The sequence below is a fragment of the Podarcis cretensis genome (genome assembly GCF_951804945.1).
Source record: "Podarcis cretensis genome assembly, chromosome: 10".
Classification (NCBI taxonomy): Eukaryota; Metazoa; Chordata; class Lepidosauria; order Squamata; family Lacertidae; genus Podarcis; species Podarcis cretensis.
Genome location: NC_137179.1, coordinates 28791331 through 28806687, shown reverse-complemented (window position 1 = coordinate 28806687; position 15357 = coordinate 28791331). Strand labels below are relative to the sequence as shown.

The following is a 15357-nucleotide window of genomic DNA, read 5'->3' as shown; positions in this document are numbered from 1 at the left end:
TTGCATCTGGATGTGTCCTGAGGAGCTAACTGAGGTACATGAAATAACTTGCAACCCTTGGAAAGACAGGCCAAAATTATCTCCTAAAAGTTATCATTTTATGGCAAGGGCTAAGAAACTGTGGCCCAGACCCACTTAGTAAGTTAAGGCATTGAAGATAACTCTCAGCTGGTCCCTGTGTTTACTTGGTTCCCATGACAACTACAGCTCACAGATGGGGATGGTTTCTTAGCAACTGTCCTTGGCGACTTCTCATAGTTCCACCTCTTTGTCGACACTTCTAGACTTGGCAAGGATCTGCTTGATTCACCAGAACTACTTTGGCACCTCAGTTGAGATCATGGAAGAGGTGAGGCACACGTTTATGAGGAGGACTTAACTTCTGGGCACCCTCAGAGACAACAATAACCCCTCCCAGGCAGGCAGGCAGGGAGGCACACACTGTTCAGATGCCCTATGACCTACACAAAGAGTCTTGGGTATTTAAGCACCAGTCAATGCAGTGAGCCTTGCTGTTTTCTTGATACCAGTCCAGGCCACATGTGGCAGGCATGTGAGGCTGTCCTTGGCCACTTCTGGCAACTGATTTGGAGCCATATCTGGTTGGCCACACTGGGACATGCCTGGCACATATATAGTTCATTTATTCTAATAGTTGTGCTGTTCCCAGCCAGAGGTTTCGTGAAACTGGCCAGGCAATATCTCCAGCCTCAGGAGCCTAGTGGCTTGCTACAGTGCCAGAAGGAGCTTGAGGAGGTTAGCCCCTTGCTCCAGTGCCAACCGGAGCCAAAGATGGCTAGTCCCTTGCTCCATTACATACACGAGCCTGAGGAGGTTAGCCCTGTGCTACGATACCTACAGCATCCTGAAGAGTTTGCTGCCTTGCACCACCAACTTCCGCAGCTTGAGGAAAAGGTTGATCCCTCAGTCCACCAGTCGAAAGACGTTAGCCCTGTACTCCAGTATCTACAACAGCTGGAGGAGATTGGTACTAACCTGCTCCAACGGGACAGCAGCCTCATGTCTTCCTGCCCAAGAAATGCCAGCAAAATGGAGGATGTGACTCAGGTGAAAAATAATGTGGGGGCTGGTCAGGCTCATCTAACACAACTTTCTCAGGATCTTTATTGGGAACCAAGAATGGAAGTCTAGGTGGTGATTTGGAGAGAGGGAAAGGAGGGTTGGGATGTTCAAGGACCACAGCTGTCTCTTGCCACCTTCCGATGCCATCAGATTCCTGTAATAATCGGAATGTGGCAAGTACATACCTGAACGGAGAAGGAATCAGACCAGCCTCAGGATTGACTGGGAATAGAAGGGTTTCACTCCAGGCCCAGAAAGCAGCATTGTGGGCCTTGCTACTCTTGGTGTTTATTGCTCTAGTAAAGCAGACAGCAAAATTAGGTGTCCAGAATCTGCGACAGGTTCAGTTGTGGAAGCCAAAGGTCAACAAAAATGGAGAGAGAGAAAGTCTGGTCTATGCAACCATTTAAAATGGGATGCATCTATTAAGCACCGAGACAAGGGATCTGCCAGTCCCAGAGGAAAACCAGGAGCTGGAGGGCCACAGCTAATTTTCATAACATATTGTCATTATTATGAAGGTAACAATAAAGGTGTTAAGGACTGCGGAGAGTTGTCTTGTGGCCAACTAAGGTGACTAAATACCTTCATATATGTGCAACAAATATACGTGAAACTCATAATCTCAAATCACAAATCAACAGGTATTATTAAACCTCCATTTCTATGTATAATATTTCATCTTTGTGCTTTCCCTCTCATGACATGTGTGGGGAAATCACTCCCTTTAAATATTTCGCTGCCCTCCTTGTTGCCTCACGCTTAAGAAATTTTTAAAGGCAAGCCTTTTATCCAGTGTGTTCCAGTATTGCTGTACTAGGTAATTTCTATTTCTTTCTATTCCTAGGTTAATAATTCTATTCTGTAATTTATTTATTTTTCCTTTCCAAATCTTTCTTCTTTCCTTTCAGTTTCCCTGTCTTTTTGTGACATTATTGTATTTTAGATTGTGATGCTGCGGACAAGGTCATAAGTACATTTTGATTTTGACCAGCAGCTAGCATATATATAAACATACCTGGAGAAGTGTGAAGAGGTTGTGTAGAAGTTGTCTTGCCTTTGTAATGGACTGGATGAGAGCCAAGAAACTGAAGATCAAGCCAGACTGAGGCACTGTTAGTGGGCGGTTCCCTAGAGCAGATGGATGGGAGGTTGCCTGCTCTTGATAGGGTTACACTCTGCTGTCGCTTGAGGCTCAGGTGGCCTCAGTGGTGCGAAGTACCTTCCATCAGAACTGTGGAGTTGGAAGGGACCCAGAGGGTCATCTAGTTCAATCTCTCCTACAGTGCTTGAATTACAGCTAAAGAATACCTGACAGATTCTTGAGAATTTCTAAATTCAAATATTTCCTCTCTCTCTCTTTTTTTTCAAATTTAAAAATTGTCAAAGCAACCGTGGCTGCATTCACATGGCAGTTTATTCCATTTCCCTGGTGTTCCCCTTAACTGTGAGTTTCCGCATTATATTTAAGCTTTCAGATGTAAAAGCCAATTCCCAAAATATAGCAGAATATAACACAAGGTAAGAGCACATCTCAATGTTATTTGCAAATGGATTATTACTGGAAGCAAATAGCATGGAAATGAGCAACAAAAACTATAAAATTAATACCAGATCAAGGAATGAAAAACAAACTTGGCTCAATTTGTGTTTAAAGACAAACCTACCATATTTACGTTTCCCGTAACACTATATGAGCCAAAACACAGCCATCCTTCAAAAGTTGCACTTGTCTGAATTTTGTAGTGCAGTTCTCTGGCCAAGTAATGCGCAAAAAAATGCATACACTAGATAGACAAAAATGCATTATATTGGGGAAATTATTTGCATATACTGTATGTGTGCATGTATAAGGCAAAGCTACATATAAAAATGTGAATATTGGGAGAAATTTGCACTAGAATGCTGATGAATTTTTGTAAGGACTTTTTTAAAAAATTGAAAACTGATTTGGAAATGTGGAGAACTGAAAATAAGTCTGTAATATCAAATAATGGAGGCATACAATTTGGACAAAAAAGTTGGCTTTCAGGTGGAAAAATCAAAATTGGAAACAAAATTGTTAGATTCAAAAATTAAGAATTTGTCAAGAATGTATAACTTGCTGTTGAAATGGAACACTCAAGATGAAATGGTGAAATCTGATATGATTAAATGGGCACAAGATGTTGGACATAACATAATGATGGCTGACTGGGAACAGTTATGGACCACAGGTATGAAATTTACGGCATGTAATGCCCTAAGAGAAAACTTAATGAAAATGATTTATAGATGGTACATGACACCAGTCAAGCTTGCATAAATTTACCATTTGCCCGATAATAAATGTTGGAAATGTAATGAGATTGAAGGTACATTCTTTCACCTTTGGTGGACATGCCCAAGGATTAAGACATTCTGGGAGATGATTTATAACGAAATGAAAAAGGTATTTAAATATACCTTCCTGAAGAAACCAGAGGCCTTTCTCCTGGGCATGGTTGGCCAATTGGTGCCAAAGAAGGATAGAATATTTTTAATGTATGCAACAACAGCGGCAAGAATACTCATTGCGAAATATTGGAAGACACAAGATTTACCCACCCGGGAAGAATGGCAGATGAAGTTGATGGACTATATGGAACTGGCGGAAATGACTGGCAGAATCTGAGACCAGGGAGAAGAGTCGGTGGAAGAAGATTGGAAAAAGTTTAAAGATTATTTACGGAAATATTGTAAAATTAATGAATGTTAGAAAAATGTTGGAATGAAGTTATATGGCTTTAGTAGAAATGCTATAAGGAATTAAGTATAAATAGATTAATAGATTAATAGAGTATTAAAAGAAAAAATAAGGTTAGAATGTGTTAAGATAATTATAGGATAGAAAACAGAGGAAGATGGAAAGGAATTGCTGAAACAATTAACAGAAGTGGAATACGAAAAGGGAGGTGTGAGGAGGTCGCGGAAATAAGTGAATGAAAGATAAGATACTGAAATTATTTGATGTGTTTTTAAACTGTTTTTGTTTTGTTTTGTTAGTTTAATGTGTTAGTGTTATGTAGTGTTTTTGTATTGTATTGTATTGTTCTTCTTTTTGTAGTGTTTAAATTGTTGGAAAACTAATAAATATTATTATAAAAAAAGAAAAGAAAATAAGTCTGTAAAAACAAAAAAGCAGAGGGAAATTCAAATTCATCGATCCCTAGCTCAAGCTGCCCTTAAAGGCAGAGCTACAGAGACTGGCTAAGAAACTCTCAACCCCAAATTCTATCCACTTTCAAACCTGAAGCTTTGTACAGTGTATTATTATTTAATGTAATAACAAGACACAATGCCAATGTAATGAAGCAGATTATACACAGTCTATTATTTTCATAAGATATAATTATATTAGAGTTACATCCAATTTGTACATCCAATATGTACATCTGGAGACATCTACAGGACAGCAGATAAAGTGTAGCAATCAAGAGAATGAATTGAGTTGGATTTTTTGTTCTAGTGTCAATTTAGCCATGATTTCACCAAATCCACTTTCCCTCTCCATTTCCCCTTAGTGCTGGACAGATTATATATTACAGGCTGCTGCAAAGACTGCTGAGATAATCCACTCTTTACTTCTCTATGGAACAGGTGCCCATGGACACGACGGCCTTCCCAATTCCTGCCGCCGCATACCATGAAACCAGAATGGCCGGTGGTCCAACAGGTAGAAGATACTTTGAAATCTTCTCTAATGCCTTATGCAAGCTATTATAGATACACTTGTTATACGGGCTTGGCTCACATCCTCCTGCATTGTGACACCTTGCCTAAGGAATTCTCTCCTCCTGGACCTAAATATGGCAGCCACGGGTCTGGGATTCCATTTCCAAGTTAAAACTTACCTATGTTTTCAGGCCTTTAGAGGACGATGCTTTGCTGATGCAAGATTCTAGGTCAGGTATGGGGAACCTTTGGCCTTAGAAATGTTGCTAGACTACAAGTTCCAGCACCCTTAACTGGCGCCGATGGGAACTGGAGTCCCACAACATCTGGAGGGCCAAAAATTATCTGTCCTTGCTCTAGGTAATTTTTATTCTGCACTGCTCTCATGTTTTCCTTAACTGCTGCCAGAATTATTATTTGTCATAATGGGGAGGGGGGTGAGAATACCATCCTTGAGAGAACGGATAACTAAAATCTGGAACATAGTCTACATGGTTAAGCTTACATATATGGTGTAAGAACCAGAGAGGGCAGACAAGAAGGTAGTGTGTATATTGAGAAATGGAGTCTTTTAATAATGTACTAGAGTAATAAAGTACAGGATAATTATTCATTTATTATCTTCAACTGTGGTATGGAAATCACCCCCCTTTATGTTTAGTTCCAACAGTTCTCTTTTTTATATATATTTTATATCTGTTATACTTTGTTGTGATTCGAGGACCCAATCCCCGCTTGGGGAATAAAGACACATGGACACAAGAAGAAAATGTGTGTGCAATGGCGGGGATGGCTGGCGCGGCCGCATTTGAGCAGCAAGCCACGCCCCCGCCGAGCTTCCCTATTGGGTGCCCAACCGGGGAGGGGCGTGGCACGCCAGCCCTGGAGTTGAAGCAGGGGGTGGAACGCCCCCTGCATGGCGCGGGAATCATCTCCCGCTCACAACCCCTCCCCTCCTGGAGGAGGAGAGGCTTTGTTGGCAACCATCTGTCTTGGGAGACAATGGAGGAGTGCACCTTTGGGGGTGAAGTCAAACTGTTGGAAGGTTTCAGCGCCTGCTGTGGCTGTAGAGACCAATATGAATTATAGAATTGTGGAGCTGGAAAGGACCACAAGGGTCATGTAGTCCAACCCCCTGCAATGCAGGGGTCTTTCACCCAACGTGGGGTTAGGGTTAGGGTTAGGGTTGCTGGCCGAGATGACTGGCAGAATCCGAGACCTGGGAGAGGAGACGGTAGAGGAAGATTGGAAGAAATTCAAGACTTATTTGCAAAAATATTGTAAATTGTATGAATCTTAAGCAGGATGCTAGATTATGAATAACTTGGCACCATTAAAACAGATGAGGTGAATGACGAAGATAAGTTTTATTTAATTAGATAATGATTAGGCTAAATTAAATTTTTTAAGGTATTGAACAAATTTATTGAAATTGTGGGATATAATGTCGGGAAATTAGTTAGTAAGAATGGAAATAAGGTGATAAATTGCTGGATTAAACTTTAATTAGGAACGCAGGAGCGGGAGATGTGAAGAAGTCCAAAGATGACAAGAAAATGTGTTATGACATGTACTATTGTGTTTTATCTATTTGTATTGTAATTAAAAAAAAAAAATCCTAATAAATATTTATATAAAAAAAAAAACAAAGTGGGGTTTGAACACACAAACCCAAGATTAAGCCCACCCCCGCCGAGCCCTATGGGACCTGAGCATGCTGAATAGTCACAGAATGTGGAGTGTCAGCTGGGAAGGAAAACCATAAAAATGGGGGAAGGTGGAACATAGCTGGTTGCCTGGCAACCAGAACAGAAGCACTTCTGTGAGAAGCTGAGGCTATGCTACAACATTTTGCTGTGGGTTATACTTTTCTTACTGTCTTCTAGAAGTGCCTGGATATGGAAACAAGGAACAGGCCACCTACAACTTGACTGGGGAACAGTCCAACAACAAAAGACCCCCCTCAAGGTGCTCCAGCAGGACCTCCTCAATGAACTCCAAGAACCCCGAGAACAGAACAGCTATGGACAAACCCCCAGTCCTGCCTGAGGCATCACCATCCACACAGCATATCCAAACCAGAAATCACAACAAACAGACCCTCAGGTCTAAAACTCCCTCTGCCCTCTGCATTCACACAGCTGCAGGGAGGAAAGACAGCCTGGACGGTACCACTTCCAAGGGAATAGGGAATCATCATCACCCAAAGGGGAAACCTGGAGGTTCCAGGCTGTCAGCTAAGTCTAGCCAAGAAGAAATGGAAGATGGCCACGGTAATTCAGATGAACTAACGGGTAGGCAATACCGGCCTATAGTGACCCGACTGCATGCATCTCCCCGAAAGAACGTAAAGGGCAGCTGTGAAGACATGAAGGAAGCCCACGATGTCATGAGTGCCAAAGAGTCATTAGCATCAAGTGGGCAAGATGTCAAAGCAGAGGGAAAGGCCCTCCAGGAGAAGAAAAATAGCCTAATAATACCTCCTAATATCAAGGCCAAGTTTGGCACATCTATGGTGGAGAAGCTGGTGTCTGAAGAGCAGGTAAAGAATGCAATGGTCTTGTCTTTGAAGAGGGTTAGCTAGGAATACCTAACACTTTTTTTAACTGGAAATATCTGTCAGCCTTTCTCAACCTGTGGGTCCCCAGATGTTGTTGAACTACAACTCCCATCACCCCTAGCTAGCAAGGCCAGAGCTCAGGGATGATGGGAGTTGTAGTCCAACAACATCTGGGGACCCACAGGCTGAGTAATATGTTGTATTAGCATTAGTAGCAGTAGTAGCAGTAATGCTACTCATTATACTTGTAACTCTCATATCAGCAGCTATAGTAAGTTTAGAGTAGAGAAGTAAGCACCAATGCTATTTTTCTAGAAAAAGAGGTGTCAGAACTCACTGTGTCCCTTGTTCTCTTATAATAGCAATGGCACCCACCTGAGAGGTGCCAGAACTGAGTTCCAGCTGAAAAAAAAGCCCTGAGAAGCACTATTAGTAACATGGTTATAAATCGGAATGCTACTAGTAGCATGGTAGCTATAAGCAGCAATGCAAAATATATAAAGCTGCCATTCAGTAAACAATTATCCAGGAGTAAGAAGCATTGACCATAGAGCTTACTTCTTGAATTGACATGAATACGGTTGTGCTATAAAGGAATTATTCTAGTGATGGTATAATGCATGATATTATTTCAGCCATTAACCAATAAATTAGAAAACAGAAGATGGTTACGCAGTGACAATTATAGCTTTGGAAAACCTCTATCCCTACTTCTTAAAAGATACAAGGGTTGATGCCATAGATCAGGGGACATATTGATTAATCCACAGAGTAATCTGTCAAAGTGACAAATGCATCATCACCTGTGACTCATCATTTAGGAAAAAATGACTGTGCTTTATTGAGATTTCATTTTTATGAAGGGAAAAAATCATGACATGAAGGTGATAAGACAATAGCTGACCCTGATTAATCTTCTACTTAATATGGAAAGGGGTTCAGGATATGGGCAATTCATAAAAAATATGTATGGGTGGTAACCTTAGTTCTAGCCAAGTTTATACCTGATTAGAGGACTCACTCTGAGTGGGGAAAGTTCTACCAGTAGCTGGTGGAGCCAGTACCTCAGAACCTTAAGTGGAATTTGACTCCATCGTCTTGTATTTTCCAGGCACGTCGTGCTCTCTGTGAGGCCGGGCTGATCCAGGGGCAGAAGCGCCTGAGTGACTGGCCATATAAGACTCTAGAGAATCCTATGGCATCGTCACCTTATGCTGATTATTATGAACTAGGATACAACTTGAGGTCCAACATTTTCCAAGGTAAAGGAGCATCCCAGGTCTACCTGCACACTGCCTGTTCTGACTCCAGTTATGGCATTTACTGATTTTGGATTGCTGAGTTCACAGATCTTCCACAACTGACACCACTTTTACATGCTACTTATGAGCAGCGAAAACTGATCTTTTGCGGGGTCAGTTTCTTTAGAAAAGTCTTTGTGTGCATGTGCGTGAAATAGGAAAGATATTAGGAGAAGGCACAGCAAGAACATAGAAGACTTGGAGGGAGGAAGACTTGGAAGCAGGCAGGGAGAGAAACCCAACCTACCTAGTAATGTCTCTCTTGTGCCTTTAACAGAACTCTGATATGCAGAGACCAGCCAGCAAAGCTTTATGGTATGGTAGATAAATATTATCACTCGCTAATCACTGCAGATTAAGGGCTATTAAGGCACAGCTAAAGGGGCCTATTCCAAAGTTCTCACAACACCATCACACAACTACAACCCAACCCAACCAACCTTTGACAGAGGAAAACTCCAGGCTGTTTCTCACGTTCTTGGACAAATCCAGTCAGTAACTTCCATCACTTTGAGGTTTTTGTTTTTATGTAAGGTTGCCCATTTTCCTATTGTCTCCATTACCTACTACCTTTGATCAGCAAATTGCAGGTGATTGTATTATCACCAAAATGGGGGAAACTGCTAAAAGCACAAGAAGGGTTCAAGTCAGGCTTTCCCCACACTCTGCTTTCTGGACAGTTCAGGCTACCAAATCTATCCTACTCGGGCAAGGCATGTGTGGCTAAAATCCCTTGGGAACCTCTTTCTGTATAAACATGGGACTGTTGATTCAGGACAGCTCTCACAATTTGAGGTACCCAAGTCATACAACTACTTTGTTGTCTCCTGTAGGGGCCAGCTCCCCCTAGCCTATGATCCAGCTCCTAGATGACTCTGGTCCAAGTGGTGTAAGAGTTCTGTGAATTTCCCTTCTTGCAGGAGGACCACTGGAAAGCAGAAGCCTGATGAAGGATTCCTATACCCCAGATGTAATAAAGAGGGCAGTTCGGGACCCCAAACATTGGCATGGAAGAAAAACTGATGATCTAGGTGAGAATCCCTAGGGTTTTAAGGAAAAGATGGCTGAGAAACAAAGGCGTCTCCCATCAGATCTGCAATATGGGGGATAATAGTGCCAGCCTGTTTTACAGGGTTCTTGTGAGGATTACAGAGATTATGCTAGTGGAGCACTTAGAAAAAGAGCTATATATAAATACCTAAAGTATTATTATAATCTAAATATTTGGATTCCCCTCAGTTGACAGCTTGCAAATCACACATTGCAAGACTGAGCACATATTCTAGGAATCTTTTGGCATCTTGTTCTCATTACTGTCGGTGATAAAGGTTCTGCCACTTTGGGCATGTCTGTGGCTAGTTAGCATCATAGTGTCCATACCCACATTACACACAGAGGGGAGAGGAGAGAAGCAGAGAAAGCTTGCTCATACTGTACAACAGCTGCACACAGACACCTCAGCCTTTCCATGCCCTCATGAGCTCTTGCCTTTACTGGCCCTTTTCCAGCCCCTCCCAAAGATAGCCCTTTAATCCTGGTGCCTGCTAAAAGGTACAAGATATGTACATGCAAACTGTGTGTATTTCTCAACAGGGAGGTGGTTCCAGAAAAATGCGCTAAACCTTAACCTTCAAAAAGCTTTGGAACAAAAATACGGGGACAAGAACAAAGGCGGCAAATCCTAAGAAGGCATAGAAGAGGGATGAAGACCTTCTGGAAAAATATCTGGCTCTCCCTAGCAGTGGAATAAACCTCCATCTAGCCTCTATTTTTGATGTGCTCTGCATATGGATAAAGCAGAACGTTGGGTTATCTGACTGGCCTGGGAATAGTCAGCCTGGCCTGATTGTGTATCTTTAATAGTCACTTGAAATGAGCTGGTGCAGCTTTTCAAAGAATGGAACAAAGCACGATCCCCCAACATCTCCACAGGGTGCTGGGAAAAGACTTGAAACTCTGGAGTGCTGCCACCACCGATTAGTGTTGAGTCTACGCTGCAAACAATACTAAGCTAAATGGACCACTTGTCCAACTAGGTATGAGGCAGCTTCCTATGGGTCCATTTCAGACAGTGGCAAACATAAATTAGGAAAGTGAATAGAGTTTTGCATAAATACAGTAAGGAGGGATATGGAATACCTTACTGTGTATTGGGACATGGGTGGTCTGTGGGTTAAACCACAGAGCCTAGGGCTTGCTGATCAGAAGGTCGGCGGTCCGAATCCCCGCAACGGGGTGAGCTCCCATTGTTCGGTCTCTGCTCCTGCCAACCTAGCAGTTCGAAAGCATGTCAAAGTGCAAGTAGATAAATAGGTACCGCTCCGGCGAGAAGGTTAACAGCATTTCTGTGCGCTGCTCTGGTTCTCCAGAAGTGGCTTTGTCATGCTGACCACATCATCCGGAAGCTGTATGCCGGCTCCCTCGGCCAATAAAGCTAGATGAGCGCTGCAACCCCAGAGTCGTCCACCACTGGACCTAATGGTCAGGGGTCCCTTTACCTTTGCTGTGTATAGTGGGGAGGGCTACCAGAGAAGTATTGATGCAAGGAGACAGAATAGGTATGAAAATGTCTCCTTCCCCTGTTCTGCAGATAAAATGTACTAAGCCAATTGCATTCCTATAGTCATATAACTTTTACCGCATCCATCTATCAGCTGTGAAACACTTGTGTCTCTCTACCCTAAAATTTGTGAGCAATGCTATCATGTTCTGTGGGGCATTGGGGAGGTCTTTGGGTCCCTCATCCATCACCTTGAATGAATAAAGAGTGCCCTAAGGACATTACCAGTGCTTCTCTGGGCTAGCAGGATGCAGGGGAAGTTTTATGGGCAACCATGCATAACTCCTGATGAATCTGGGCGCTACAGAATCCAATTCAACAAACATGCCATTAAACCAATGACTAAGCTGTCTTTCTTGGACTAGTCAGCTCAAGAATTATACTTCAGAAGGAGGACAGGTTTTCATAATACTGGAAGCAAGCTTGTAAGGCTTCCATTTCCTTGCAGATATCTTGCTTCCTAGTACTCTTACAGAGTAAACACACACACACAAACACGGGAACACAGAGCAGAGCATCAGCTGCTTCATGAAAGAATCAGGACTGTCAGCAAACTTTGCCAAACCTGGACTTTTTGCTCAGATTCAAAGAGTCTGACTCCCCGGCCCTGGATCCCCTTTAAACTTGAAGAACCCAGGCTGGACTTCCTAGTTGGTGTAGATTGTGGCTGCTGTTCTAGGACAATAAACCTGAGATAATCATTGCACCTTGTTTGTTTAAACAAAGCTCTCTAGCAATGATTAACATCAATGGATAATCTTAGCATAAGTATGTGGACTGCAACCTCATTCACATGTAAAATGTTGGTATTTCAAGTATCTCTAGATTCTCAGGGTGATTGCTTACAGCATTGTGGTGGAAGTAGCCCAGGTCAAGCTTTTCCAGTTGGAAAAAAGAACACAGAACTCCTGCACCTTTAATAGGTGTCTAGAAAAGGGAATTTAGGACCACCCTATCATGCCAGTTGCAACAGTACATGGTGAACATTAAGGAGTCACTTGGCCACCAGCATGAGTTGTCTGAAATGGCAGCCACTGACCAAGGTTGCTGAATCTAGGTCAAGTAATACCTTCTAGATAATAAACCAGCTGTGCCACCTCCCTCTTCTGAATAACTGTCCCAAACAGTAAAATATGTCAGGTTGCAGGCTGTGCAGTCAAATATGTTAGATTGCAATTCATAGAATCATAGAATCATAGAGTTGGAAGAGACCACAAGGGCCATCGAGTCCAACCCCCTGCCAAGCAGGAAACACCATCAGAGCACTCCTGAGTATAAGTATGGATGTCATGGAATGAGGTTGTCAAGCCTCTGCTTAAAGACCTCCAAAGAAGGAGACTCCACCACACTCCTCGGCAGCAAATTCCACTGTCAAACAGCTCTTACTGTCAGGAAGTTCTTCCTAATGTTTAGGTGGAATCTTTTTTCTTGTAGTTTGGAACCATTGCTTCGTGTCCGCTTCTCTGGAGCAGCAGAAAACAACCTTTCTCCCTCCTCTATGTGACATCCTTTTATATATTTGAACATGGCTATCATATCACCCCTTAACCTCCTCTTCTCCAGGCTAAACATGCCCAGCTCCCTTAGCCATTCCTCATAAGGCATCGTTTCCAGGCCTTTGACCATTTTGGTTGCCCTCCTCTGGACACGTTCCAGTTTCTCAGTGTCCTTCTTGAACTGTGGTGCCCAGAACTGGACACAGTACTCCAGGTGAGGTCTGACCAGAGCAGAATACAGTGGCACTATTACTTCCCTTGATCTAGATGCTATACTCCTATTGATGCAGCCCAGAATTGCATTGGCTTTTTAGCTGCCGCATCACACTGTTGGCTCATGTCAAGTTTGTGGTCAACCAAGACTCCTAGATCCTTTTCACATGTACTGCTCTCAAGCCAGGTGTCACCCATCTTTTATTTGTGCCTCTCATTTTTTTTTTTTGCCCAAGTGCAATACTTTACATTTCTCCCTGTTAAAATTCATCTTGTTTGTTTTGGCCCAGTTCTCTAATCTGTCAAGGTCGTTCTGAAGTGTGATCCTGTCCTCTAGGGTGTTAGCCACCCCCCACCCCCCAGTTTGGTGTCATCTGCAAATTTGATCAGGATGCCCTTGAGTCCATCATCCAAGTCGTTGATAAATATGTTGAATAAGACCGGGCCCAAGACAGAACCCTGTGGCACCCCACTAGTCACTCTTCTCCAGGATGAAGAGGAACCATTGATGGGTTCGGTCAGTCAGCCAGTTACAAATCCACTGAGTGGTAGCATAGTCAAGACCGCATTTTACCAGCTTCTTTACAAGAATATCATGGGGCACCTTGTCAAATGCCTTGCTGAAATCAAGGTAGGCTACATCCACTGCGTTCCCTTCATCTACCAGGCTTGTAATTCTGTCAAAAAACGAGATCAGGTTAGTCTGACATGACTTATTTTTCAGAAATCCATGCTGACTATTGGTGATCACAGCATTCCTTTCTAGGTGCTTAATGATCTGCTCCAGAATCTTCCCTGGTATTGATGTCAGACTGACTGGGCGGTAATTATTTGGGTCCTCTCTTTTCCCCTTTTTGAAAATAGGGACAACATTTGCCCTCCTCCAGTCTGCCGGGACTTCGCCTGTTCTCCAGGAATTCTCAAAAATGATTGCCAGTGGTTCTGAGATCACATCTGCCAGTTCTTTTAATACTCTTGGATGCAGTTCATCTGGCCCTGGAGACTTGAATACATCTAAACTAGCCAAGTATTCTTGTACTATCTCCTTAGTTATTCTGGGCTGTGTTTCCTCTGCTGAATCATTTGCTCCAAATTCTTCAGGTCGGGCATTGTTTTCTTTATCGGAGAAGACTGAGGCAAAGAAGGCATTGAGGAGTTCAGCCCTTTCTGTGTCCCCTGTTTGCATTTCACCATCTTCTCCTCTGAGTGACCCCACTGTTTCTTTGTTCTTCCTTTTGCTACGAACATACCCATAAAAGCCTTTTTTGTTGCTTTTAACCTCTCTAGCAAGCCTGAGTTCATTCTGTGCTTTAGCTTTTCTGACTTTGTGTCTACACGCGCAGGCTATTTGTTTGAATTCCTCTTTGGTGGTTTCCCCCCTTTTCAATTTTTTGTACACATCCTTTTTTAATCTTAACTCAGTTAGAAGTTCTTTAGATAGCCACCCTGGCTTCTTTAGGCACCTTCCATGTTTCCGTCTCATTGGTATTGCCTGAAGTTGTGCTTTTACTATCTCCCTCTTAACAAACTCCCAGCCATCATGAACTCCCTTTCCTTTTAGTATTACTGTCCATGGGATCTCACCCAGCACTTCCCTAAGTTTTATGAAGTCGGCTTTCTTAAAGTCAAAAAATTGAGTCCTAGTATGCTTGGCTGCTCCTTTCCGCTGTATAGTAAACTTCAGAAGAGCATGATCACTCGCGCCTAATGATCCTTCCACTTCTACCCGACTAAGCAGGTCATCAACATTGGTTAGGACCAGATCTAAAATGGCTATTCCTCTTGTTGCTTCTCCCACTTTCTGGACAATGAAGTTGTCTGCAAGGCCATTGCAGACAACTGCAATTGATGGACCCGAGTTGTAATGGTGAAGTTATATTGAGTATAAGTATGGATGTCGTGGAATGAGGCACATATGTGATTTGAATAGTGTCCAATGGTCCTTAGCCGGGTTGGCTATTTGCATATTTTCACAGTGCTGGACTCCAGGGCCCATCAGCCCCAGCCAGCATGGCCAATGATCAGGGTGATGGGACTTGTAATTCAACAGCATCTGGTTGGGGGGGCAGGTTTACAATTCCTGAATTAGATAGAGCTTGCCAGTTATGGCTCAATCAAGTCATTTGATCCCATGAGGCTGAGTGCAGAATGCAAACTAAAGCTTTAGGAGGCTATGGTATTAGGAGAGCAAGCTCAGTGCTGACATCAGGAAATAGCTGTGGGAACTGGTGGGCTACTTCCTGTGGCTTGTCAGGCCAGATCTGGCCTGCAAAGAAGAAGAGGAGGAGGAGGAGAAGGAGGAGGAGGAGGAGTAGTTTGGACTTGATATCCCACCTTGCACTCACCTTAAGGAATCTCAAAGCGGCTAACAATCTCCTTTCCCTTCCTCCCCCACAACAAACACTATGAGGTGAGGTCACCCAGCAGCTGCATGTGGAGGAGCGGGGAAGC

The 15357-nt window shown here is 43.0% G+C and overlaps 1 protein-coding gene across 4 annotated transcripts; it reads left to right on the top strand.

The window, feature by feature from the left end:
* The first annotated feature begins 204 nt into the window (after positions 1-204).
* Positions 205-10405, top strand: CIMIP4 (ciliary microtubule inner protein 4). Of its 4 annotated transcripts, none has more exons than XM_079992051.1 (6): positions 205-349; positions 4702-4777; positions 6666-7318; positions 8448-8598; positions 9558-9668; positions 10231-10405. In XM_079992051.1, exons 1-6 carry the CDS (start codon positions 341-343, stop codon positions 10320-10322), a joined length of 1092 nt encoding a protein of 363 aa, XP_079848177.1. In that variant the 5' UTR covers positions 205-340; the 3' UTR covers positions 10323-10405. The 4 variants fall into 4 exon arrangements, with proteins under 4 accessions (XP_079848177.1, XP_079848176.1, XP_079848175.1 ...); XM_079992050.1 differs by having other exon boundaries at positions 206-349; positions 6663-7318; XM_079992049.1 differs by lacking the exon at positions 205-349 and adding an exon at positions 358-1068.
* The last annotated feature ends 4952 nt before the right edge of the window (positions 10406-15357 follow it).

Bases quoted from the DNA above. Each gene is read 5' to 3' on its own strand.
- CIMIP4 (XM_079992048.1), top strand. From the start codon at position 457: ATGACCTACACAAAGAGTCTTGGGTATTTAAGCACCAGTCAATGCAGT. The intron at 4,778-6,662 runs GTAGAAGATACT...ACTGTCTTCTAG, and splicing joins AATGGCCGGTGGTCCAACAG to AAGTGCCTGGATATGGAAAC. The intron at 7,319-8,447 runs GTAAAGAATGCA...TGTATTTTCCAG, and splicing joins AGCTGGTGTCTGAAGAGCAG to GCACGTCGTGCTCTCTGTGA.